The sequence below is a fragment of the Rhineura floridana genome, chromosome 1, assembly GCF_030035675.1.
Source record: "Rhineura floridana isolate rRhiFlo1 chromosome 1, rRhiFlo1.hap2, whole genome shotgun sequence".
Classification (NCBI taxonomy): domain Eukaryota; kingdom Metazoa; phylum Chordata; class Lepidosauria; order Squamata; family Rhineuridae; genus Rhineura; species Rhineura floridana.
In genome coordinates this window covers 5,465,371-5,490,409 of record NC_084480.1, presented here as the reverse complement: position 1 = coordinate 5,490,409, position 25,039 = coordinate 5,465,371, and the positions used below count along the sequence as shown (strand labels likewise).

The window sequence follows — 25,039 nt, the reverse complement described above, 5'->3', positions numbered from 1 at the left end:
CACATTTCAAATGAGTTGATTTTTCTCTCATCCTCTTTTTTCACTGTCCAACTTTCACATCCATACATAGAGATCGGGAATACCATGGTCTGAATGATCCTGACTTTAGTGTTCAGTGATACATCTTTGCATTTGAGGATCTTTTCTAGTTCTCTCACAGCAGCCCTCCCCAGTCCTAGCCTTCTTCTGATTTCTTGACTATTGTCTCCAATTTGGCTAATGACTGTGCCGAGGTATTGATGATCCTTGACAAGTTCAATGTCCTCATTGTCAACTGTAAAGTTACATAAATGTTCTGTTGTCATTACTTTAGTCTTTTTGACATTCAGCTGTAGTCCTGCTTTTGTGCTTTCCTCTTTAACTTTCATTATCATTTGTTTTAGCTCATTACTAGTTTCTGATAGTAGTATGGTATCGTCTGCATATCTTAAATTATTGATATTTCTCCCTCCAATTTTCACACCTCCTTCATCTTGGTCCAATCCCGCTTTCTGTATGATATGTTCTGCATATAGATTAAACAAATAGGGTGATAAAATACACCCCTGTCTCACACCCTTCCTATTTGGGAACCAATCGGTTCCTCCATGTTCTGTCCTTACAGTAGCCTCTTGTCTAGAGTATACATTGCTCATCAGGACAATCAGATGCTGTGGCACCCCCATTTCTTTCGAAGCATTCCATAATTTTTCATGATCTACACAATCAAAGGCTTTGCTGTAATTTATAAAACACAGTGTGATTTTCTTCTGAAATTCCTTGCTCCTTTCCATTATCCAATGTATGTTTGCAATATGATCTCTTATACCTCTTCCCTTTCTAAATCCAACTTGGACATCTGGCATTTCTCGCTCCACAAGAACCTTTGTTGTAGAATCTTGAGCATTACTTTACTTGCATGGAATATTAAGGCAATAGTTTGATAATTACTGCATTCCCTGGGATCCCCTTTCTTTGGAATTGGGATGTATATTTTCTTCTTCTACTTAGAGGAAGGGCGGGATACATACATACATACATACATACATACATACATACATACATACATACATACATACATACATACATACATACATACATACATACATACATACAGTAGGGCCCCACTCATACGGCAGGTAACGTTCCAGGCCTCCACCGAAAGCGAAAACCGTTGAAAAGTGGAGCCCTACTGTATTCCAGCCGCCAGGCTCCAACTGACAGAAATAAGCTGGAGTGTGCGAGCTCCCCGCGATCTGGTACAGCGCAGGGAGCTCCAGCCACCACACTCCCGCTGACAGAGATCAGCTGATCGCCCTGCTGGCACTGCTGTATTAGCAGAATGCCGAAAAGCGGGGCCCTAATGTACATACATACAAACGAAACACTGAACATTTCCAGTCTGTGGGACATTTTTTTCTTTTCCATATGTGTTGACAAATTTTTGTCAAAATTTGGGCAGATTCCGTATCAGTAACTTGTAGCAACTGTATTGGTATGCCATCTATTCCTGGTGATTTGTTTCTTCCAAGTATTTTAAGAGCAGCTCCCACCTCACTTTCAAAAATTTCTGGTTCTTCTTCATACGGTTCCTCTGTGAATGAATCTGTCATCCTTGCATCTCTTTTACAGAGTTCTTCAGTATATTGCTTCCGTCTTCCTTTTATTTCATCTCAGTCATTGTGTTCCCCTGTTGATTATTCAACATGCCTACTCTTGGTTTGAATTTCCTTCTATTTCTCTATTCTTTTGTTCTACCTTTTTATTATTCTCTTCTATTTCTGTACAATAACTATTGTAGTAGTTCTCTTTGTCCCTACGTGCTAGTTACTGTATTATTGCATTTAGGGATCTAACTGTGTTTCTATCTTTTGCTTTCCTTCTCTCTTTAACCATTTTAAGAGTTTTGTCAATCATCCGTTGAAGTCTTTCTCTTTTTAAACAGAGGTATTGTCTTTTTGCATTCTTCCCTGATAATGTCTCTGACTTCAGTCCATAGTTCTTCTGGTTCTCTGTCAACTAAGTTTAAAGCCTCAAACCTGTTCCTTATTTGATCTTTATATGCTTCTGGGATGTTTGTATTTTGTATTGTATTCGTTATGAGTGCTTTGTTGGTCTTCTTTAGCTTTACTCTGATTTTCGATACGACCAGTTCATTACCTGTACCACAGTCTTCTCCTGGTCTTGTTTTTGCAGAAAGTATGGAACTTCTCCATCTTCTGCTACCAATTATATAATCAATTTGATTTCTATATTGACTATTCGGTGATGTCCATGTGTACAGTCGTCTTTTCGGTTGCTCAAAAAATGTGTTTGCGAGAAACAAATTATTGGCTTCACAGAATTCAATAAGTCTTTTTCCTGCTTCATTTCTGTCTCCTAAGCCCCATTTCCCCACAATTCCTAATTCTTCTCTGTTCCCTACTTTTGCATTCCAGTCCCCCATGATTATCAGCACATCTTTTTTTGGTGTGTGATAAATTTCTTCCTGTACTTCTGCGTAAAATCTCTCCATTCTTCTTCTGTGTTTGCCACTGGAGTATAGACTTGGATGCTGGTTATGTTGATAGGTTTCCCGTTAAATCTCATTGAAATCACTCACTCAGACCTTGCCTTATAACTCCTAATTGCTTTTGCTACATCACTTCTCACTATTAGAGCAACCCCATTTCTTCTTAATTTAGCATTTCCTACATAAAATATTTTATAGTTGCTTGATTGATAATGTCCCATTCCCGTCCATTTTAGCTCGCTCACACCAAGTATTGTAATGTTCATGCGTTCCATTTCTTGCTTGACAATTTCTAACTTTCCCTGGTTCATGCTTCTTACATTCCATGTTCCTATTGTGTGCGTCGTACAACTCTGGACTCTCCTTTCGCATCTGTGCGCATCAGCCTCTGGGCTTCCTCTCGGCTTTGACCCAACTGCATCCTTAGTCACAGTGCTACTCGTACTTGTCCTTTGTTCTTCCCCAGTAGCTCGGTGACTGCCTTCTGACCTGGGGGTCTCATCTTCCAGCACTATCTCGTGTTGCATTTTGGATAGTCTATTCATAGGGTTTTCATGGTAAGAGGTATTCAGAGGTGGTTTACCATTGCCTTCCTTTGAGTTTGGATGCATCTTAGCCTGGTGTTTCAGCTTTTACCATTTCACCTTGGGTGCCCCTGCTAGGAGTGTAGCCTCTTGGTCTAGACTCCTGACGGCACTGCTCTCAGCTTCTTCGACACTCTCAAGCCCCCTCACCATGTTAAGGTGTGCATCCTAAAGGGGGTCTGTGCTAGAGGATGGGTGAATTGAGAGAAGACACCCCCATCAGGCCCAGGCAGGGTTCTCTGATCAGGTAAAGAGCCTAGCTGCTAGTCCAAGCCTCAGCATAGATGCTAATGAAGCAAGGTGGAAGTCTTGTTAGAAGTGCCTTCACCTTGCACACAGGTCAGACTTTGCTACATTGTTTTAGGACCCACCCTATTTGGGGACTTTAGGTAGTTTTAAAATTGTTATAAATGTTGTATTTTCAAATTGTTGTAACCTTTGTTGGGACCTTTGGGTGAAGGGCGGATAATAAATGATGATGATGAAAAATGGATCCATACTCTGGCTAACTTTCAAGCTTGATTACTGCAGTCTTAATGGTCTTGTTCAAACTGGGTATTTCTGCCGGAAGATGAGATTTTTTATCCACTGAAGAGACCAAAACTACTTATTCTCTTTTTCATTGGTCTTGGGTGATCACGTTCCATGCAGGTTGTTTCAAGGTTGGTGGCTAAAGGTCTGACACTGACTCCCGTTGCAACTGGTGGTGCAGCAAGGCCTAGACAAGGTTCAAGGCATGGCAACGTGAGACAAGGCTCAGTCTATGCTCTGGGGAACACAGAGCTCTGAAGTTGCTCCAGCAAGGAAGATAAACTCTTATACACTACTACTGCTGCTGCTGCTACTGCTGCTACCACTACTAGTAGTAGTAGTGGCAGCAGCAGCAGGGGGTGCAGCCTAACTATTAGCACCACTCATGACTCCAGATGCTGCTCTACTTAGAAGGCCAGGCTTTCTCCAGGAATTCCCTCCTGCGAGAGAGCAGGAGAACCTCCGCTCTTCCTGGGTCTTTTTAATCAGAGGTTGGCAGTGCCACAGTCCTTGGATTGAGGGGACCCTGGTCCTGCAGGTTCACCTGAGAACACTTCTGGGGCTGGCCCTGCATGCCCCTCTTCTTCTGCTTCAGAGTCCTTGCCCTCATCCCCAGAAGATGAGGAATCTGACTCCAGGGGTGATGACATCTCCCAAGAAACTGAAATGGACGTTTGGGAATTTGAAACATTCCATCCTAGAATGTAAATAATGTTAGATTGCAGGAAAGCAGCTCCACATGAGGGTCTGATGAGCAAATGCTTCCCTTTGCCAATGGCCGCCAGTTGTTGCGCCTATTTGTGGTCGTAATGAGATAAATCCAGTATATAGACATCTGTTATGCAACAATGGGCAATGGCATCCATCTGTTGCAGAGATACAGCACTTATTGACAAGTCAGATTTGTATCTACTGATAAGCCAGCATTTGCACTTTTGTGTAGATCTGTTAAGGGACAATTCATTGACCAAATAAGCGGCTCTCATTCTGTTTTTCTCCTCTCCAAAAGCTACAACCATCAACATAAACCAATCTGGCACTGGCAGGTAGGCCTGGCTGTTAGAACAGATAGTGACAAGTGGGTTAAGCAGAAATTTTAGTTAACTAAAGAAGGAGGGAGGGAGGGAGGGAAAGCGAGAGCCTGCAAACAGGGTTCATTTGAGGCTGTCAAAATGCCAGTTTAAAACTGCTCAGAAGAAAGGCAGGGAAGGGGAGGGGGGAGTACAAGCAAGTTGCACTTAAGTAAATTCATGAAGCCGACGGGAGTCGTTCGAAGTGTTATTAAATTCACCTCCAGAGACAGCTCTCAAGAGCAGAATCAGGCAGCCCCAGCTGAACGCTGGCACAACTGGCAGCTACTCAGAGACCCAGAGCTGAAGTAGCAGGATGTGATGTGTGTCGACTGAAAAGAATTGACAGGTGGCGCCAAGAGTAAAACAGTAGAGTTGCAGGGTGGAACTAGGGACACAACACTGGGGGGAGGAATGTAGGGGACTGCTCAAGAGGGTTGGGGGCATCCCTACTGCTTGGAAAAGAGCACGGAGCACGAGGAGCTGCATATTGGCATTCATTTGCATTTGGCTGCCTTGATTACATTAGGATACAAAAGGCAGAGAAAGGCAAGGTTGCTGTGTCCATACACAAACACACACACACACACACACACACACGTAAAGTTCAGCTATAAAATAACTGGCAATACTGTGTCTTTAACAAGCAGCAGAAATAATTCGTTCTATCGCCACCACCACACCCCCTTCTCTTATGAGACATTCAGAGCTGTTATACCATAAACAAAATCTTCTGAAAGATCCAACGTTGCTCCCTTCCTGGAATTATCACCATAACAACGCATATTCAAAGAGCGGGAAAGTGCTATGAAATTCTGCGTTTGACATTTCCAGCTAACTAAAAATATCAGAGGGGGAAAAAATCACACTCTGGAGCAAGATGGAACCTCAATATACCCAAAATGAAAATGGCACTTGAGAAAAATTAGGGGGTGTAAAGATATTGCCGGGGGGGGGGAATGGGAGCTCCTCTAAAAAGAGGAATTAGGCATGGGAAGGTTACCTTATCATAGCGCAGTTCTATCATATAAATCAAGTTCTAGACAGGAGTTCCTGGCTGACAAAGTGCACTGTTCTTACTGTGATACTAGGCCCCATTGAGCACAGTTGGCATAATATCCTGTTTCCATGTAACGTGCTTTGTGGGACAGCCTTCCTTGGTCAGAGAAGAGGGAAAGATACATTTTTTTTCCTGCTCCTTTGTTTAGTGAAGAAGTGTACACACCTGCCCTGGGGAGAGTAGGGCCACGAGCACAGTCTAAGCCTTAAGGAAAGGAACACAAATTGGTTAATTCACAAAATAAATGGCGGATCATTCTTGGTTTGTTTTCGAGCACTTAAAGAAGGTATCTTTTGTTTGGTATGCTGCATTAAAATGTTAATATTTTAGATTATTTTTTTCTTTTTATGGCATAATGTATTTATGTTTTTAAATACATTATGTCACTTGAAGACTGTTTAGGCAGCAAGAAACCAATAAGTTTGATAAATCAATAAATAAATACTGCCACCACCTCTTTTAAGTGGTGCAGCAGGAAACAGTCTCAGTCTTTCTCCTGCTGCACCAGCTTTCTACATAGTAAACAATCAAAAGTAACATTTTAAAAGAGGTTGCAGAATGGTGCTGGCAAGGTAGGGATGCCATGGAAAACAGAAATTCTTGTAAGAAACTGGTTTTCTCTCCCAGGTGCAGAGGGGATTCTACACTCTTCAGGCTAAACAGAAGAAGTGGCCTCCCAGTTGGATGGAAACTTTTAGGACAAGACTATCCCATTTAGTTCTCTCCTTTCCAAAAGCAGTGTCTAAAGAAGAAATTACATTCATCTTACACTAACCTAAGCAGCATGTGCACTGAGACTCACGCTGCAACTCTGTGTATCTCCTTCAGTGACGATCTAGTCCCAAAAGCTACTTAATAGAATATACTGAAATCCTTGAGAGATGGTCTATCCCTAGAAAAGTTCTGAGCCATCTAAAGCTGGTACGCTTAGTAACTCTCTCCCACTCACTCACAATCTCCAGGGTGTTATTTCTTGACTATTCTATCTAAACAGAAACAAAAATCCCTTCCTAGGTCCAGTTTATGTCCTTTGTCTTTCTTGCAGAAATACATGGAAAAGCAGAGCTACCTTGGGAGTGATGTCAAAGCACCACCTTGCCCTTGTGAAACACAGATCTGAAATGGTCAGAAAATCCCGACTTCCGAAAAGAGTCCAGATAGAAGTGATGGCTACGGGGGGGGGGGGGGAGTCTCTTAAAGTTAGAATCTTAAGCAAGTCCTTTGCCATGGACTCAAAGGTGGAAGCCAGCTTTTATCAAAGCAATTAGTGCACTGCAGGAGACTTAGTAAGAGCCAAACTGAGCCAACCTTGGAGGAGTCAATGTGGTGCCCTCCAGATGTTGTTGGACGACAGCTCTCATAATCCCTGACCATTGACTATTCTAGCTGGGGTAGGAATGAGCACACTAGGAGTCAAAGCCAATCTCTGCTGCAGCATCCACCAGGGAGTCCTTAAGCCACTCTAGAATATTGCCCAGTAGACGGTAAAGCTTGGTTGCTAGCTGAGGTGAACTTGTTCCTGGTGGAATTAGCCCACCCCAGATCTCATGGTCCTGCCAAAAAGGGCCCAGTTAGAGGCCTTGGGGAGAAGAAGAAGAATTTTCAGTCCCTTGAAGATGGGGACAGGAGGTTTACAACCCAACTCTCACTTTGTCCTTAGGAAGCTGCAAGGTATGAGAGGCCTTGGCCAACGAGACTAGAGACAGGAGACCCTGACTCAGAACCACCAAGTTCACTTTTTCCTCCGACAGCTCACCTTGCTCTCTACGAACAACCTTGGATCTAGCTGGGAAATGGGGCACTAAGGCTGTGAGCTCAGCTGCCCAGCTGAGGACCTGGTCCCCTTAGCCCTTTGGGAAGTTCTGCTGAGGAGAAATGGGAGCGGGGAGTCCTAGTGCTTTGTTCTAGGGTATCATTTTACTCATGTTGAAGTGTCCAAGGGTGCCAGGGGGTACCAAGAAAGTGATTGTGCCCGCTGGTCTCCTTCTCCTGCAGCGTCCTGAGAGGAAGCATCTCCTGCCACTGTAGCTCTCAAAGGAGCAGATCCTAGGTGCAGAATTTGTGCTCCCTTATGACTGGGTGGGACTTGCAGGGGGTGGGGTGGTGGCTATGGCACTCACACGTCTATTACATTTCCTTTTAGGTTAGCACAGGGGACACGAGTGACTCTGGGGTGGATTCCCCATTATTAATAGGACAGCCCCAGCACCTCTACCCACACTGAAGAACGCCAGGTAGGCTTAGTTTTCACTGAGGAATAGAAAGGGTAAGGATGGATACCTGGTGGCTCTCCCTCACCACACCCCCACCTGACTGAAAAGTACCTTCTTCTGGTTCTCAGCTGCCATCTTGCAAGCCAAAGCTTTACCCTAAGAAGATGGTCACCGGTCTGCTGCAGGATCTTTTTTGTACTATCACCGCTGCCTTCCTTGGGCTTGCAGAGAGATTGCTAGACCCTAAACAAGACCACTACGTTGCTCCGTACATATGCTGAGAAGAGCAGGGAGGAGCTGGGACCAAGCCAAGTTACCACCAGTGGCCTTTGCCACTAAGCACTTTGGCACCCACCCATGCTCAGATTCTCCCAGGGTGGCGGACAGAGGAAGCGGCAGAGGCCATGGCCTGTTTGCTCTCCTTCCTCCCAATCTGTGAAGAGGGCCTATTCCTAAGTCAGTGGGAGAAAACCTAGTGGGAGGGAAAAGAAGGAGGCCGAGGAAAGTTCTTCGGGAACTTAGCAAAGAAGTCCCCAGTCCTTGGAAGAAATGCAAAAGTTGCTCCTGTTCCCCAGCCAAGAGGAGGTTGCCATCCTGAAGGACATCAAAAAGCCCTCTAGAAGCTGAGGGAGAACTCCCCAGGGTCACTACTATTAACCATCCTTACACAGGGCTCATACAGGGGTTATCCCATTTTTATCCTCGCAACAGCACTGTGTGGTAGGCTAAGAGTGCACGACTGGTTTCACAGCTCCTCCGTAGTTTCATGTCTGAGTGAAGTTTTCAATCCAAGTTACTCCTGCTCAAGCTCAGTGGTGCCTTCTATACCACATGGGCCTGAGATAATGCACACTGGAGAAGAAAGCTTTCCTCATGTCAATTACAGCAATCTGGCCGGGGAGGGGGGGTGGAATGGAAGCAACTCGCAAAATCTCTTCAACTCTCCAAGAAAATTCAGCTGGGCTGGATGCAGGGAGAGAGGGAACAGCTGATTCATCTCCCCTCTTCAGCTCAGTGTGACTTGGGCAGAAGAATCCTCCCGTGGCTTGTACCCACTGCCTTGGTGTGTCTAGGCATGTGTGGTGCTGCCAAGGTGGTTTGGGTCTTAGGAAAAACGGCAATATTACAAGGTCCCCTACAAGGCTGAGATTTTTGTGAGATGCAAGACGGTAATTATGCACAACTTCTTTCATTTAACACTGCATAAGACAGCCCACCTCTCCCCCCCCCGCCCCGGTTTCCTGGTGCAAGGAATTCATATTCCAAAAAACAAGATGAAGAGTGGATGGCTTGAACAAAAAAAATCACCTCCCCAGATGTCAGGAGTGTGCACAAAAGCAGGTGCTGGGTGTATTGATCTTACTGAGTACTTGCGGAGTGGGTACTTGAGCACGTATCAGACCATCTGCGTCAGAGAGATGGGATCTTTTTTAAAAGACATCCAACTGGATCTGGTGATGCTTTTGATAATGCCTTCAAGTGCCTCTTGCACTAGCGTGTTGTAGAGCAACTGCATAAGAACAAACAGGCATCGACCATTTGTTCCAGCGGCTGCAGTTTGTGATTCAGGATTCCATAATGCTGGGTTCTTGTAAGGAAAGCGGTGGGTGTACCAGTTCCTTTTGCCATGCAGAAGCAGAACCTGACAGGCAGTGCTCATGAGATTTGGCCTCAAGAGACAACTGAAGCTTTCATTTTCATTTTTTTATTTTAAATAGTTTTTAATGGTCATACAGTTGTGGAAAGAGACAGGTTGGTATTTGGGCAGTGCTTAGTGTAAAGACACCAAATGGGGAGGGAGCGGGGGTAGGCATTGGCCTGGCAACAGTGGGGACACAGTACAAGACTCTAATCTGTGACTTGATTTAGTAAGGCTGCTGTTGCTCTGAAATGAGCAGGAAGTTGATTTCCGGTATAGACAGGACTTCAAAGTCAACTGACGGGTCCCAAGTTGAGTGTGTGGAGGGACCATAAACATTTAGTGGTAAAGGATAATGTTTTCATGCTCCCCAGATTCAATCTTTGGCAGCAGGGGCAGGGGGGAAATCATTGCCCCGAGGCTTTGAGCAGCTGCCAGTCAAGAGGACCTGGAACCAAGTTAAATGGATTTATTCAGTGCCTCCAAATGAGGCAGCTTCATACAAGCACTTTCCATTTCTGAATCCCACTTTGAAAACATGGAAGAGCTGTTCCTCTAAAGCACGGGTGGGGAATCTTTTCCAGTCCAAGGGCTGCATTTCCTTCTCGGCAGATGCCTGGGAACCATAGGCCAATGGCAGGGAAAGTGACGGCAAAAGTGGGCGGAGTAAATTGTACCTCTTTACAATAGGCTGGTTTCACACACACACACGGACACACCCCTTACTATTCTCCACCCAGTAAGCAAGAGGGCTGAAGGCCACATTCCAGTCAGGCAAAAGCACTCAAGGAGGGTGTGAAGTGAGGGGAGTGAGCCTGGAAAGAGTCCTGAGGCCCACATTTGGCTCCTCGACCCGAGGTTCCCCACTCATGCTCTAAGGCAGCTTTATCCAACCTGGTGCCCTCCAGGTGGCCATGTTGGCTGAGGTTGATGGGAACTGTGGTCCAAAACATGTCGAAGACACCAGGTTAAGAAAGTCTCCTCTAAGGCTTCTTAACCTGGTCACATCAAGAAAGAACCAGCCTTCCAAATCTTTTTTTCCCCCAGTCTCTCCGTGAGATGCTCAGACATGGTTGGAATGGGCAACATGTATTATAGCCTCTGTTAACTGGATGAAAGAACAAAACCTACCCATGGCAGAAGTAAACGAAGAAAAAATAAACTCCTGTATCAGAAGGGCGGGCGTTTTCCCTTTTTGCAAACCAATTGCTTTAAGCGGACCTGAAATAAGACTCTGGCTCTGCACTTCCCACAGAAGCCTGCCTTTGGGTAACATAAAAAACCATGCCGTCCAAGAGACAAGAAGATTTATTTATTTATTACATTTCTACCACGCCTTTCTTTTCATGATAGAAACCCAAGGCGGCTTACATATGGTTCCCAAGCAGTCTCCCATCCAGGCACTGACCAGACCTGACCCTGCTTAGCTTCAGCAGGGAGCTGGCCTCATGTGCCTTCAGACCATAGCCTGGGACCAGATGCCTCCAAAGTACAAAGACAATTTTACCTGTCACCACCTCCAGTACAGGTTGGTGGCTTCGATGCCCGTGGGGCAGCGCTCAGCACCCTGGGCAGCTTCTGGGAAGTTTGGACTAAAACCCAGAGTTGATTCTCTGCCCCACTGACATCGGAGCCACCATCCGCCCCGACTTCCCTTTGTTTACCCATTAAAGGGCTGCCCATTAATGGGGTCTTTCCTCTTACCCTTGTGCACTCTGGCAACGCACACATTCCCTCGCCTTCTATTCTTCCCACAGATAATAGAGAATAAATTGCAATTAGATTTGGTAATTGTAGATAATTAAGTTAAAATGAGCAGTTAATTATAAAAAATATGTTTTCCCGGTGTTGATTGTATCATTTATTTTCTTTCAAAACTCTAATGTCTCGCTTGAGCAACTTTTATTTTTTAAATAATTTTAATTTTTTTTAAAAAAAAAAACCCTCAAAGAATAGCAAGATCTTTTTAAAACAAAAACCAAAAATGGAGCCTTGTTTAGCTGAAAATTAGAATTCAAGTTTTTACCCTGGGAGAAGTTCATGTCAACCAGAAGGCAGAGATAACTTTTCTCGATTATTTCTGTGTTTTGTTTTTCAAATAGCAAAAAAATCTTTGGCATTTCAATGACACAGTCCAGCTGCAGAGCATCATTCTCTAGCCCTGAAAATCACATGCCTCCTTTTCGGAGACTGAAGCAAACATCACTTCCACATTCAAATGCATAAAGGAGACAAATGGACTTGTCGTCTTAGCCTCCTCCGGCTTTACATTAGATTAAATTATTTAGGGCGCATTCATCTGGTAACCTTTGCAGAACTGATGAATGAATACATGAAGCAAACTTTCCGACATCTTGCTGCCAAACTTCACAACCAGCTGGCAAAGAGACTCGGGAATGCAGAAGTGCACGTTAATGCTGAGAAATCACTACAGGTTTCCATCAGGAAAGTGAGACAGGAAGACAGACAATCTCATGGAATCTTAGTCTCATTTCACACACACTACATTATCTCCCTCCTCCCAATACTGGTGGGCTTTTGCCACATTTAATCCTTCTATTATCAAAGTACCTGCAGATGCCGAGGATAGATTAACAGATTAAATATCGGATCGAAACTTGTGTTTTCTAAGTGTCACATGTTGCATTTTGGTCAAAAGAAGAAAAGTCAGTTTGCTATCACCTCTACAAGGGATTGGCACGTTACCACCTACATTAAGATCTTCCCCTGGGAAACAGGAAAGCCCTATTCACGAGAAACAGAAAAACTAACTTGTACTACCAATTAAAGACATACCTCAGGTGTGGGGAATCCAGATGTTAGTGAACTACAACTCCCAACATCCCTGGCATTGGGCATGCTTGCTGAGTCTGATGGGAGTTGTAATTCAGCAACATCTGGAGGGCCAAATATTCCCCCTACCTGACATATGTGCTACTAATGAATTCAAAAACTATGAATAGCTTTACTAGCAATTCTGAAAATTGGTCAGACAAATCACTAATGGAAATTGAAGGAACAACCTTCAAGGCCAGAATGAGGCAGCAACATCGGATGTACAGATCTGAACACAGCACTACAAAACCAAGCTCAGTACAACTGGCTGCATTTAGAGGGCATAATAATGATGCATGCAGCATAAACTGATGAATGTTTACTCTGAAGAAATCCCATTGTGTTCCATCAGGTCTAATCCTTACTAAGTGTGTTTAGATTGCAGCCTTAGTAACACTGTGCAAGGGGCCTGTGTCCATTGGAAAAGAAAGTAAGGGTCGTGCATAGCCTCCTCACCCACTGTTTTATGGCTCTAAAGGCCTATGCATTACAGTAGCTCAATAGCTGGTACAAATTTCCCAAAACCCCATCTGCCTAGATGGATAAATTAGGTGGAAGGGTAAGGAAAAGTCAGCAACCCTCCCCCCCAACCCAAACTTAGGGGCACAAAATGCAACAGGCTTTGAAACTACCACTCCATTTATGTTGCACAAAAGTCACATCCATGCTTGAAACTTCAATCCCAGTCAAACTGGGCAAGGCTCAAATAGTCATCATATCTACATGCACCCTAAGTCTGAGAGCTAGCTGAAATCATAACCCAGGCCACCTGTACATAGTAGTTTAAGAGTCCAATGCCTTCTGCTGCCACCAGGTTCCAAGGTGGCATTTTCTCCTCTCCTAAGCTGTCCGGTCCTGTTGTTGTTGTTATGTACCTTCAAGCCTATTACAACTTATGGCAACCCTATGAATCAGTGACCTCCAATAGCACCTATCATGAACCACCCTGTTCAGAACTTTAAGTTCAGGTCTGTGGCTTCTTTTATGGAATCATTTTCATGGCCCAGCTGAATTTCTCTTAAAAGAGCCCTGCCTCCACATCTGATGCTGCTTTGCAAATCCAGCCCTCAGCCTGCAGGACACCCTCCCATCAGGCTCCTCCACCGGCCTAAAGCACTGAGATCTTTTGCAGGGTGGGAATTGTCCCTGCCAATCCACAACACACAACAAACCCAAAGTGAGAAGGGAACTTTCCCTTGTGTATGTTGCTGCAGCAGAAGCTGAAGCAACCCTCCAGGACTGATTGGTAATCAATGCTGGCTGCAATCATTGCCCCAGAACTGTAGGGCAGTAGTTGAAAAGAAAGAAAGAAAGAAAGAAAGAAAGAAAGAAAGAAAGAAAGAAAGAAAGAAAGAAAGAAAGAAAGAAAGAAAGAAAGAAAGAAAGAAAGAAAGAAAGAACTTAGCTAGCAACACACATGGCACCCAATGAGAAGCCTGGAAAAACACACAGAGCATTGCCTGGTGACTGCCCCTTTCTCTCCCAGCAGTGGTACTTGTTGCAATTTGTATTCATGAATGGGGGGGGGAGAGAGAGAGAGAGAGGGGGGGAGAGAGAGAGAGAGAGGGAGGGAGGGAGGGGAGGGAGGGGAGGGAGGGAGGGAGGGGAGAGAGGGGGGAAAGAAAGAGAGAGAGAGAGTTACTGTTTACTGTTCCCTCAGTAATTATCAGCACGACCCTAGGGAACTCTTCTTTGCCACCTGAAGAGCCACTTTCCTGGGTCAAAGCAGAAAGGTTGCTAGAGGACTGTTTCTCAGAGCACCTTAGCTGAATTCCACTGCCCCCGTCCCCAAGGCACGCTGCTTGCCTTCCTGTTTTTCTGGTCCTCCTTCTCCCGGCCTTGTACTGTGCAAACCTTTTTCAAACCCCTCTTTTGAGCTTGCCACCTGCAATAAACGTCCGTTTTCAGACTTTGTTTCAGTTGGTTCCCTTGCCTCTTTGGTGCCCTGGCCTGATCCTGTTTGGCCCCAACCTTAATTGGATTCCACCCAGGCTCTCGTGTCTACACTGAGAGCCCCTAAGTCGCATTTACATCCAGAGGCTCTTGTCTGCAACTGCAAAAGCACAAAAACCCAGGTCCAGGTCCCCACGCCTCCCTTCTCCCAGCTGCCTTTGCAGACTGAATTGTAATCTCATAATGCCACTTCCCATTCTATCTAGCTGGAAGCATTTAGCCAGAGAGAGGAGCATGCGTGAAAAAAATGTTTTTAGCATCCTGTAAAGCCCTTCAGACAAATCATAAACTACATTGGCACATGAAAGTACTTAACAGAAGAGAGCAAGACCAAGGCATTACCTTAGTCCCCCACAAGTGCCGTTTATTGCTGGGGCCAGGCCGTCCGGCCTCATCAGCACTTCATCAAGGAGCAGCTCCTCGGCATTGGGAGTGTGGCCTTTAAACCTGGGGGTGGGAAGAAGAGAGAAGAACCACACACCATGGTAAACATCCACAGCAATGAACAAGTTCGCCCTAATTTCACCCACTTCTCATTTTGTCCCTCTTCAAACAGCAAGCAAATTAAACACTTAAACTGCAATCCTACATAACCCTAACGGACAGCAAGCTTTGTTGACCTCAATGGGACTTACCTTTGAGTAGGCATGTTTAGGAATGAGCTGTTGGCCCCCAAGCCAGAACGCTCCTAAATACATAGACTCCCATACTCTTTTCCACGAAAGGGGCAGTTCTGTGAAAACGCCCTGATGAAGTCACAAACTGGCACCACGTACCGAGTGCTCTGTGTGTGTGAAAGTGCGCATTTGTGCTCCAGATCTCTCAATTGCTCAAGTAGTTGATGGATGAGGACATCAGATGAGGGCTTTTAAATTCTGCATTTAAAAAATTCTCCCAACTTTGTTATGACAATCGGCACATTACTGGCTGTGCAAACTTGCAAAGTGAACCATTTATATCATACAGCTACAACTTGCACAGCTGAACAGTTTGTTTAAGTACCTCTACACTCTGCCAAACCTATCAGAGAAAAGCCCCCCCACCCCCAAAATGATAATTTATCAAATAGGCAACTATGGCTACCGCAAAGCTCAGATAGCTTTTTTTATGTACACCACTTACAAAAGCAAAAGATGAAGCAGTATATAAATGTTTTAAATAAATAAAGAGGATTGGACAAATTTAGGAAAAATGGGTTGATCTTGCCATTGTCTCTCTGTAACATCTGAGCCAGGATACGTCATGTAAGCCTGGACTCGATGGGGGGCTGGATGAGAGCCAATAAACTGAGTCTGAATCCTAGCAAGATGGAGGCGCTGTGGGTTGGTGGTTCTCGAGTTCAGATAATTGGTCAGTTGTCTGCTTTGGATGGGGTCATACTCCCTCTGAAAGAGCAGGTCCGTAGTCTGGGGGTACTCCTGGATCCATCTTTGTCGCTACAGGCCCAGGTGACCTTAGTGGCTAGGAGTGCATTTTACCAGTATTGGCTGGTAAGACAGCTGGGGCCGTTTCTGGACCGGGATAGCCTGACCACTGTTGTCCATGCACTGGTGGCTGAACTACTGTAATGTGCTGTATGTGAGGGTGCTCTTGAGGTCGGTCTGGAAGCTGCAGCTGATGCAAAATGCAACAGTGTGACTACTCACTGGGGCAGGGTATTGCCAACATGTCACCCCGCTTCTGAAAGAATTGCGCTGGCTACTCATTAGCTACTAGGTCAAGTTCAAGGTTCTGATTTTGGTGTATAGGGCCCTATATAGTTTGGGACCAGGGTGCCTTCTTACCCCTTATATGCCTAGTCGATCACTGCACTCTGCAGGTTAGGGCCTTTTGCAGATGCCATTTTATCAGGAGGTCCGTTCCGCATAACATAGGAAGCGGACCTTTAGTGTAGTGGCACCTATCCATTGGAATTCCCTCCCCTTAAATATTAGACAGGCGCCATCTCTGTTGTCTTTTCAGTGCCTACTGAAGACCTTCCTCTTTCAACAAGTTGAGACCTTATCCCAGTCTGTGTTGGAATTGCTTTTTAATGTTTTTAAAGTTTTTTTAAAAAGATGTTTTTAAAGATGTTTTCTTTTAATATATTTTAATGTCTCTCTTTAAGATGTTTTAGTGTTTTCGCTTGCTGCCCATGGCTCCTACCGGGAGGAAGGGCAGGATATATATAAATAAATAAATAAATAATAATGGCTATATGGAGCCTCCACATTCAGCAAGAGCAAAGCAGTGAAAGTCAGTTGCCAAGGGAGTGACTGCAGCAGACAGTCTTTGCCTTTAGGTCTTGACTGAGGGCCACCGTGGGAAAGAGGATGCTGCACTATGTGGACTACCTGTGGCTTTCTTGCGGCATTGCTATTGTCATCATCCTCATCATGTCTGGCAGCTGTGCCATTCTGTTTTTAACTGAAACACACACACAATATCGAGAGACACTGGGGAGCTGAGTTTAGCTAAAAAAAATTGTGCTCCTCAGTTCGCATCTCTCAGTTAGCAAACAATTGTTGTGCTCCTCAGTAGTGTGTGTGTGTCTGTGTGTCTATGTGTATGTGTGTGTGTGTGTGTTTGAACGTACACTTGGAAGGCACAAAAACAGCTATGGGGTGTTTCTCTTTTTTAGAAAAAAAATATCCAGGCATTTAGGTGTATTGGTGTACTTCAGTGGGACTGAAAGTCATGACTGCCTAGCAAAGGCTTTGAAAAAAGTCTTCATGCCTCGAAGGATGGAGGCTGTATTTAGCTATCATGGCTAATACTGTTGAGAGATCCATCTATCCTCCAGGAACTTAAATTAATCAATACATGGGAAGGAGCAGAGCGGAGACAATAAAGGATGCCTCTGGTCTTCCTTCTGTGGCTTTTCTGGCAACCAGCACTTTACAGAACGTGCAATCTTCTCAGCAGAAGCTGGATGCAGCAGATGTGAGGACACACAATAAGAAAAGCATAATTGCAGAGACATTTAGGAGTCCCGTTGTTGGGCAGTGGATGCCCCACAGAGTGCTCCGAGAACGACTTTCAAAACAACAACACTGCCTCACACAGATTTCAGGCCTTCCTTTTCTTCCTCCATTAGCGGGAACATATGCACGGGTTTAAGATATTTGATCATTAAAAATCCATCTGCTCCTACTTAGATCCTCACCTTTGTTCGTGACCCCAGTAGTCTTCTAAAGTACACATCTCTGATTGCCTCTGATCAAACAGGCATTTTAACAACCAAAGCAACACGGCTTGGTTCTGAATAGCATCTCACAGACAAAAGGAGCGGTCAGGGGACACTGGCAATCATGGGAGCTACTCTGCCCCTTTTGGCCACGGCCACTGTGGCACATCCTTGCAAAAGGGACCCAATTCTTAGGGTTCATTTATTCGTGTCTGGAGCCCTTTCCACTGCTACCCCACCACATTGGTTAAGTGTGGGAAAGGGAAAGGGGTAGTGTGCCAATGCACCCTTCAGGCAACTTCGATTGCAACCGCATGGAGAAAGAGAGAAGAAGGGCTCTGGTCACTGGCCTCGCCTCCTCCAACCAGCAAACACACAGACGTGTGAAGGAGGAGGATGCCTGAAAGGGGATCTAAGAGTGGCCTGAACTCCACAGTGGTCTGGTTTCAATTCTAAATGGATCCAGGGTTGGGGGTGTTGGGAGAGTAATTCAGTGACTGAACCCTCCCAATTTTTGCACAGTGCCCAATCGTAAATGAAAAAAACCAAAAACACTCACAACTATAGCAAATGGAGTCAGGAAAACCCTTTTGAAAAGAGCCACTAGCATAATTGGAGAAGGTTTGTATATGGCAAAGCCAGGCCCAAATCCCTGCTTGGCTAAAAAGCTCACTGATCAGCCTTGAGCAAGTCACCATCTTTCTCTCCAACCTCTGACTAAAATGAACTCGTTGGAGAAAAGGAAGGAAGGAAAGCAACGGATAACTTTGTCAACAGAGAAATCACAGTGGGGCTTATGTCATTTCAAGGAACTTTTAATTAAATGACATGGGAGCATCCATAGCTAAGCAGCAATGTGGATGCTTTGTATGCATAAGGCTCTGCATTAAAGGCTGAGCAAGACCTCTCCTGGCCTCAGTCTAGACCTCAGAGAGCTGCTGTCAGCTGACACACAGGGCTGGTCTGGATGAACCAATGGTGGGACTCAAGGTGAGGCTGCCGCCGTGTACTTTTTAAACTGAAGAATGTTTTATGCCCTTTGGCAACAAGGTGCCCTCCAGATGTTTTGGACTACAACATGCTATGTTGTAGTCCAAAACATCCAGAGGGCACCAAGTTGGGGATGCTGCTTTTATTGCATTCGTATTTCATAGCGCTGATGGTGCCGCTTCCTACAACGAAGGATGTTTGCAAAGGTGCGCTCAACGCCATGACTAAATCAGGCCCAGGCTTCTTGAAGATTTGGGTCTGGGTTGTAATAGGCTCACTCCCCTTACCCTCCCCAACACCATGCATGTGACCACCAGCAGGAACCAAGGCTACTCTGCTTCCCATGGTTCTTGGCAGCCTTCCAGCTCCTGCCACAACTCCTCCCTGTTGCTGCTACCACGGCAAATAGGAGAACACACACGAGCTGTGTGGGAGAAGGGGATGCCTCCCACTGCAGTGGGTTTGCATAGCTTCTGCAAAAGCTTCAGACAAAATGAAACAAGATGTGGGACATGGAGAGGGCTATCAGGGGGCGTTTCACTTCCCACAAGGCTTTTGAAAGGGGCAGAAATGTGCAAGTAGGCAAAGCCAGCAGGATCGTATTTTTTGCAAAATTTATATCCTGCCCTTCATTATAAAATGTTCACAGGGCAGGTCCCAAACATAAAAATAATTAAATCATCTTCAGAATTAAAGCATTTAAAGTACTTCTTCACACAGCAGAGCACAGTTAAACTGTGGAATTCACTCCCGCAAGAGGAAGTGATGGCCACCAACTTGGATGGCTTTAAAAGAGCATTAGACAAAATTCATGGGGATGAGGCTATCAATAGCTACTGGCCATGATGGCTATGCTCTGCCTCCATAGTTGGAGTCGGCATGCTTCCGAATACCAGCTGCTGGAAACCACAGGATGGAAGAGTGCTCTTACACTGAGGTCCTGCTTGCAGGCTTCCCTTGGCCATCTGGTTGGCCACTATGTGAACAGGATGCTGGACTAGATGGACCACTGGCCTGATCCAGCAGGCTCTTCCTATGTTCTTATCTAAAATTCACATTCTAGTATTGCACGCAACATCTTTCCATCGATCAATTTCAATACAAAGCCACTGATGAAGATTTAAAATTTCTGGTGGAAAAGGAATGTTTTCCTGGCACTGAAAGCAAACCATTGGTGGCACCTGCCTAACATCAGGAGGGAAAGCATTCCACAACCTGGGGGCCACCACCAAGTAGGCCCTATTATGAGTCCCAGTAGCACAGGTTTCATTTGGCAATTGTACAACCAAACTGGCCTCTTTGACTGATCTTAAATCACAGTCAGGTTGGTACAACGGGGGACAAACCCTTCCCCAAGTCCTCTGACATACACAGGGGACTTGTGGGAGGGGAGGGGATGATGGCAACTACAATGTCTGGTTTGTAAGTGAAGCCAAAAGAGGTAGACCCCTGATAATAGTATTTGCCTTAAAGATCTCATGGAAGCCTTCAAAGTAAGGAGACACACTATACAACCTACAAAACTTTTTCTCCTTGGCTTTTGAGATTTATTACTTTTGTTCTCCCTGTGAAATCCAAACCTTCCCTGAGGAAGAGTTATAATACTCGAAACACATTGGGCAATAAATTAGCACCTTTGAGATTTCTTCCCGTTCAAGTCTCACACTCATGTGCCCAACTCAAGAGCGGTTCTGTGCTTTAAGTAGCAATTGTGTTTGCTGTGGGTGTGCTGATGTTTTCCGCAGCAAATACTTAAAATGTGAATGACAGATGTGCGTCCTTCGACATCCATATACATGCACTGGGTAACCACAACACAAATCAGGGCTCTCAGGTGAGTGTACACAGGTATTTTAGCATGCATGCCTGTTATTCACATTTTAAACATTTGCTATGGGGAAAACCAGCTTAACATCAGCATACCCACAGCAAATGTAACTACTAAATAAGACGTGGAACCTCTGAATAACTCAAGAGAGTTTAGCAACCATGTCAAGTCAGAGCCAGCTGGATGCAAGGTTTGCAGTCCAATCCACGAGTTGGTTTCCCACCCCTGTTCTCTACAGGGCACCTAGAAGTCATCCATCCACCCTTCTCAATTTAAATCTCTAAAGTTATTTGTCCACCTAGATTACTTCTATCTTTCACCAGCACAACTTCCAGTATGTGCATTTCAATTAATTTTGAATTGCTTCCAGTCGTTTTCAGACTTAATAGTAATGATGGGGCAAATGCAAGGAGACAACTGCTAAAGTTCCTTGAAAAAAATAGTTTATCCTAAATGGCTGAATACATTGATCTGATTCATTGTAGTTTGGTATGGGAAGTTCGTTTATTGGCCCCCCAAAACAGGAGTTCATAGTGATATCCTTTTTCTTCTTCTTTTGGATCAGCAACATTAATCCTCCATACAGAAAAGCTCCATGAAACTCAAAAGCTTGAAGAGGCTCGCAATGTATCGTATTCCTTAATACTATCATTGCAAACACGACTTACTAAACTACCACAGTACCTAAGCCATTTGCAATGCAGTTTTAACCAAATTGTTCCCATGACACCAGAGACGCTTAAAGCAGATCACACATCTTTTTAGAAGTAACATCTTTTGGGAAATTAGAAAGCTTGCTGTGTTTCATGCGTTCTTCAGTAACCTGGACATCAGTTCAATAAATACTCATCTAACCCAACACCAGACATTAGCCCAGTAAAGATGTCAACTGACCCACCCGTCCTATATGGAGCAGATGTTCCATAATCCCTGATGAAGCTCTAGCAGGAACTATCTCCTGCATCCCTCCCACACTCACCGACTGTACTCGAGCCTGGATTGGTGGAGCAGCTGTTGCTGAAGCAGCAGTTTTGCCTCCTGTTTGGCTAGCAAATTCTGAAGGCGCTCTTTCTCAATTTCCAGCTCTATTTTCTGCAGCAACAGCTGCTTTCTTCTTTCTTCTGATAGCCTTTTACCACGTTCCATTTCTTTTGATCCCGAGCCTGCACTGCCATTCAGCCCAGAAGTATGTGATGGGCATGAGCAACGCGCAAAGGATTCACAAGGTGGTCCAGAATGTTTTTTTGGAATGTGGCAGCTACCTTGGAAAGAACCATTATCTGAGCCACCCAATGTCTTGTGGAAAAAACAAGTTTGAAGAGGACAGCTGTTCCTCCTTTGGTCAACAGCAGGAGTTCTTTTCATATGGGGAGGCAACTTTTGCCTTGCTGGGGATACCATGTTGCTACATTTATCATGCAACCCATTTTCCAGCAGGAACACATTTTGATCCTCTTGCTGACTGCCCTGTACTGCATCCCCAAGAACACGACCGTTCCTACAAGGCTGAGCTAGAGATGTGTGAGTAGGACTTCCACCTGCCAGTCTGTTCTTCTTGTATAAAGCCTGCGATCTAGCTATACTAAGGTAGGATCCATCCAGTTCTGAAGTTGGCAGACGCTGACAGAGACTTCTGTGATTGGACATCTATAAGCAAAGAGAAAAGCCACAAAATAAACGTTTTAATTTTTTCTTCCATTTAAAACATCTTTAAATATTGCTATTCTACTTCTAGTCACTGGCATAGAGCATAAAAAACCTATACCGGTGATCAGTAGGCTTGAAGCAGTTTGGTGATAACCTAGTGCAACTCAACTTAAAATGGTGTTCAAGTGGAACAGATAAATATGCTATCAAATCTGCAATTTAATTCCGCCTACACAGGTACAATAAATATAAAACCACTGCCTGCGGTATTTAGGGCATAAACAAGGCACTTCAGCCTATCAAGAAGTTGCGAGTACCTAGGGTTACATAAAATCAACCTGAAGTGTGGCAACAACAACAAAAAAGCATTAAATGTTAATGTCTGAAAATGTTTAATTTTGAATACAGAGCCAAGAAATCCATTCAGCCACTATAAATACCATCTGATTGGCCATTACACAGCAGGGGATTTGATGTAAAACATTTCACCTTGCACTGAATGGGATATTACTTACTGTTCGAAATTTGATAAAGAGTTTTTGAAATATCTTTACACAAACACTGATAAAGAACTAGACCACTTCCTGCAAAATACAGTTCTACATAAAAAGCTGTCATTCAACTACAAAACACGTTTAAATCCTACCACAAAGTGTTTTGTGACCTAGTAATATCATAAAGTGATAGTGGCCTACTAAGAGAGAACTCATCTGGCATTCCTCTCCCTGCCATCTAGTTTTCTATGTGCAGCTTGAAATTTTATATATGTGTGTATACACAGCCACGAGAGTGGCTGTATACTATAGCCACGTGGATTTTTCACATTCCACAATGTTAAATGGAAAATGCTCCCCCCATGTCATTCTGATGCTTCCCATAAGCTCATTTCAAAACAAAACCTTACAAAACGTATAGTCTTGAACTCAGAAACACTTGCTTAACAACCCTGTCAATTTTCATGGCGATACACAAAACAGTCAGAGAGAATAGGTAGTTCAGAGTCTAAAAGAAGAGAAAAAAACCCAAGAGCCCTTTTGGACTTTTTTCTGTCAGAGTTCTCATAATCTGTTGAAATTCATTAAAAATCAGCCATGTTCACAGAGTACCTGGAATCCTATTACTGACCTTGCCCCATACTCTGACCTTAATCTTCTGCAGTTTAAAAGTTAAAAAAAAATGCCTGGCTGATTTTTAATTAATTTAAGAAATTTTGCCCCTCCCCCTCCTCCTCCCCAATGGTCAGTTTTACCTATCTTAACCATGATTGCATGGGAGTAAATCCCATTGAACTCAATAAGCATGAAAATGATCACACCTGCCTTTCCCCTCCTTCCCGTCTCCTTTCCCTTCCTCCCCCCTCCCTTCATCCTCCTCCCCTGCCCACTCCAGCCCTCCCTCCCCCCTGGTCATTTTTATTTATCCTAAGCATGATTGCATAGGAGTGAATCCCACTGAACATGCAAATGATCAAACCTGTCCTCCTCCCCTCCCCCTCGTGCCTGCTCCCCTCCCAGTCCTCTCCTCCCCCCTCACCATCCTCTGTGGTCAGTTTCACCTATCCTAAGCATGATTGCAGGGGAGTAAATCCCACTGAACTCAATAGGCATACAAATGATCAAACCATTCTCAGCAAACTTGCACAAGATCCCATTTCTTACATCCCGGTTTAAAAAGCAGAGAAATTCACTAATAGGCAAAAAAAACGTGCGGTTTAAGAATGTACCTATAGCCCACAGATATTTCTACCAAACTTTAAAAAGCAGGGAAATTGGGCAGCTACAGTGAATGCATCAGGGGAGCAGGAGACCTGACCTCCTCTCTGAGATATTGTACTTCCCTACAATTTCAGAGGCACACATTACCAAATTCGTCCAAGCTACGCAGGAAGTAGATTGGACTGTGAAAGACCGACCCAAATTGTGTTTGCATTTTGACAAATTTGTAGGGCAGTTCAATATATCAGAGAGGAGGTCAGGTCTCCTGCTCTCCTGGTGCATTCCTATAGCTGCCCAATTTCCCTGCTTTTTAAAGTTTGATAGAAATATCTGTGAGCTATAAGTACGTCCTTAAACCGCAAGTTTTTTTGCCTATTAGTGAATATACATAGAGCGAGAGAAAGCACACCTGCGCTATCTGCCACCTGCAGCGGTAGAGTTCACCTCATCTGTTGTTTGTGTAGCTGAGTCCTCAGTTGCAGAATTAAAATGGTTTGTCATGAACCAGCTAAAGCCCCACAAGAAAACAGATACTGTGAGCCTGTACTATGCTTGTTCATGTAAGCATGACTCATAAGGGGATTTGCTGAAAATATAATGGTTTCCCGAATGGCTGCCAATATTTTCAGATCAGGCTTCAGAACTGCAATGCAATACTCAGCTACTGTCAGGCCCAGGATGTGACTCAGGAACCAGACCAACGATTGTAGTTAATTCGTGTTTTATTAGGGTAATGTCCAAACAAAGACTGCGTTTTCTCATGAAGCAATACAGGGATACAGGTCCTGCGGCATTGGGAGAAAGTTGACAGAGCAAGGGACTTCTTCCCGCCTGTTCTTTAAGAAGGGGCCAAACGGGCGCGCAATCTTTCGCTCCTCCTTAACTGCCCCTCAGGTACTGCCCGCCTTCCCCCCCTTCTCTCCTGTCTTTTCAGCTGTCTGCGTGTGCGCGGTGAGGGGGGAAGCATCGGCCCCTCCTCGTCTGAAGTTTCCGATTCCAGGATGGGGGATAGGGGAGGGGCTGATGGTAAACTGCCTCCCCGCTTTTCGGCTGTGAGCAGCCCTCCCTCTTTCCCCTCTTGCTCTGAGCCTGAAAGAGGGGGAGGCGTGAGAATGTCCAGGGAGGGCTCAGGCTCCCCGTTGCTAAGCGACCTTATCACTGGCAGTTCCTCTGTTTCGTCTTCGCTCCAAAGGGGGGAAGTTCCTCCCCCTTCCCTCTGCCATCCATCCGAATACTCTTCTCCCAACTCTCCGGGATCCAGCTCCCCGGGATTGGGACCCCAGCTCTGCCTTCCGACAGCTACATGCTGAACTGTAG

At 44.8% G+C, this 25,039-nt stretch overlaps 1 protein-coding gene across 3 annotated transcripts in view; it reads right to left on the bottom strand.

Moving 5' to 3' along the window:
- KIAA1328 (KIAA1328 ortholog) overlaps nucleotides 1–25,039 on the bottom strand; it is a 266,429-nt gene that overhangs the window by 87,101 nt on the left and 154,289 nt on the right. For all 3 annotated transcript variants that reach the window (XM_061613400.1, XM_061613404.1, XM_061613395.1), the window contains 2 exons: nucleotides 21,340–22,007; nucleotides 14,719–14,823 (listed from right to left, as the gene is read on the bottom strand). In XM_061613400.1, the coding sequence (XP_061469384.1) occupies nucleotides 14,719–14,823; nucleotides 21,340–22,007 (773 nt within the window). The remainder of the gene's footprint in view (nucleotides 1–14,718; nucleotides 14,824–21,339; nucleotides 22,008–25,039) is intronic.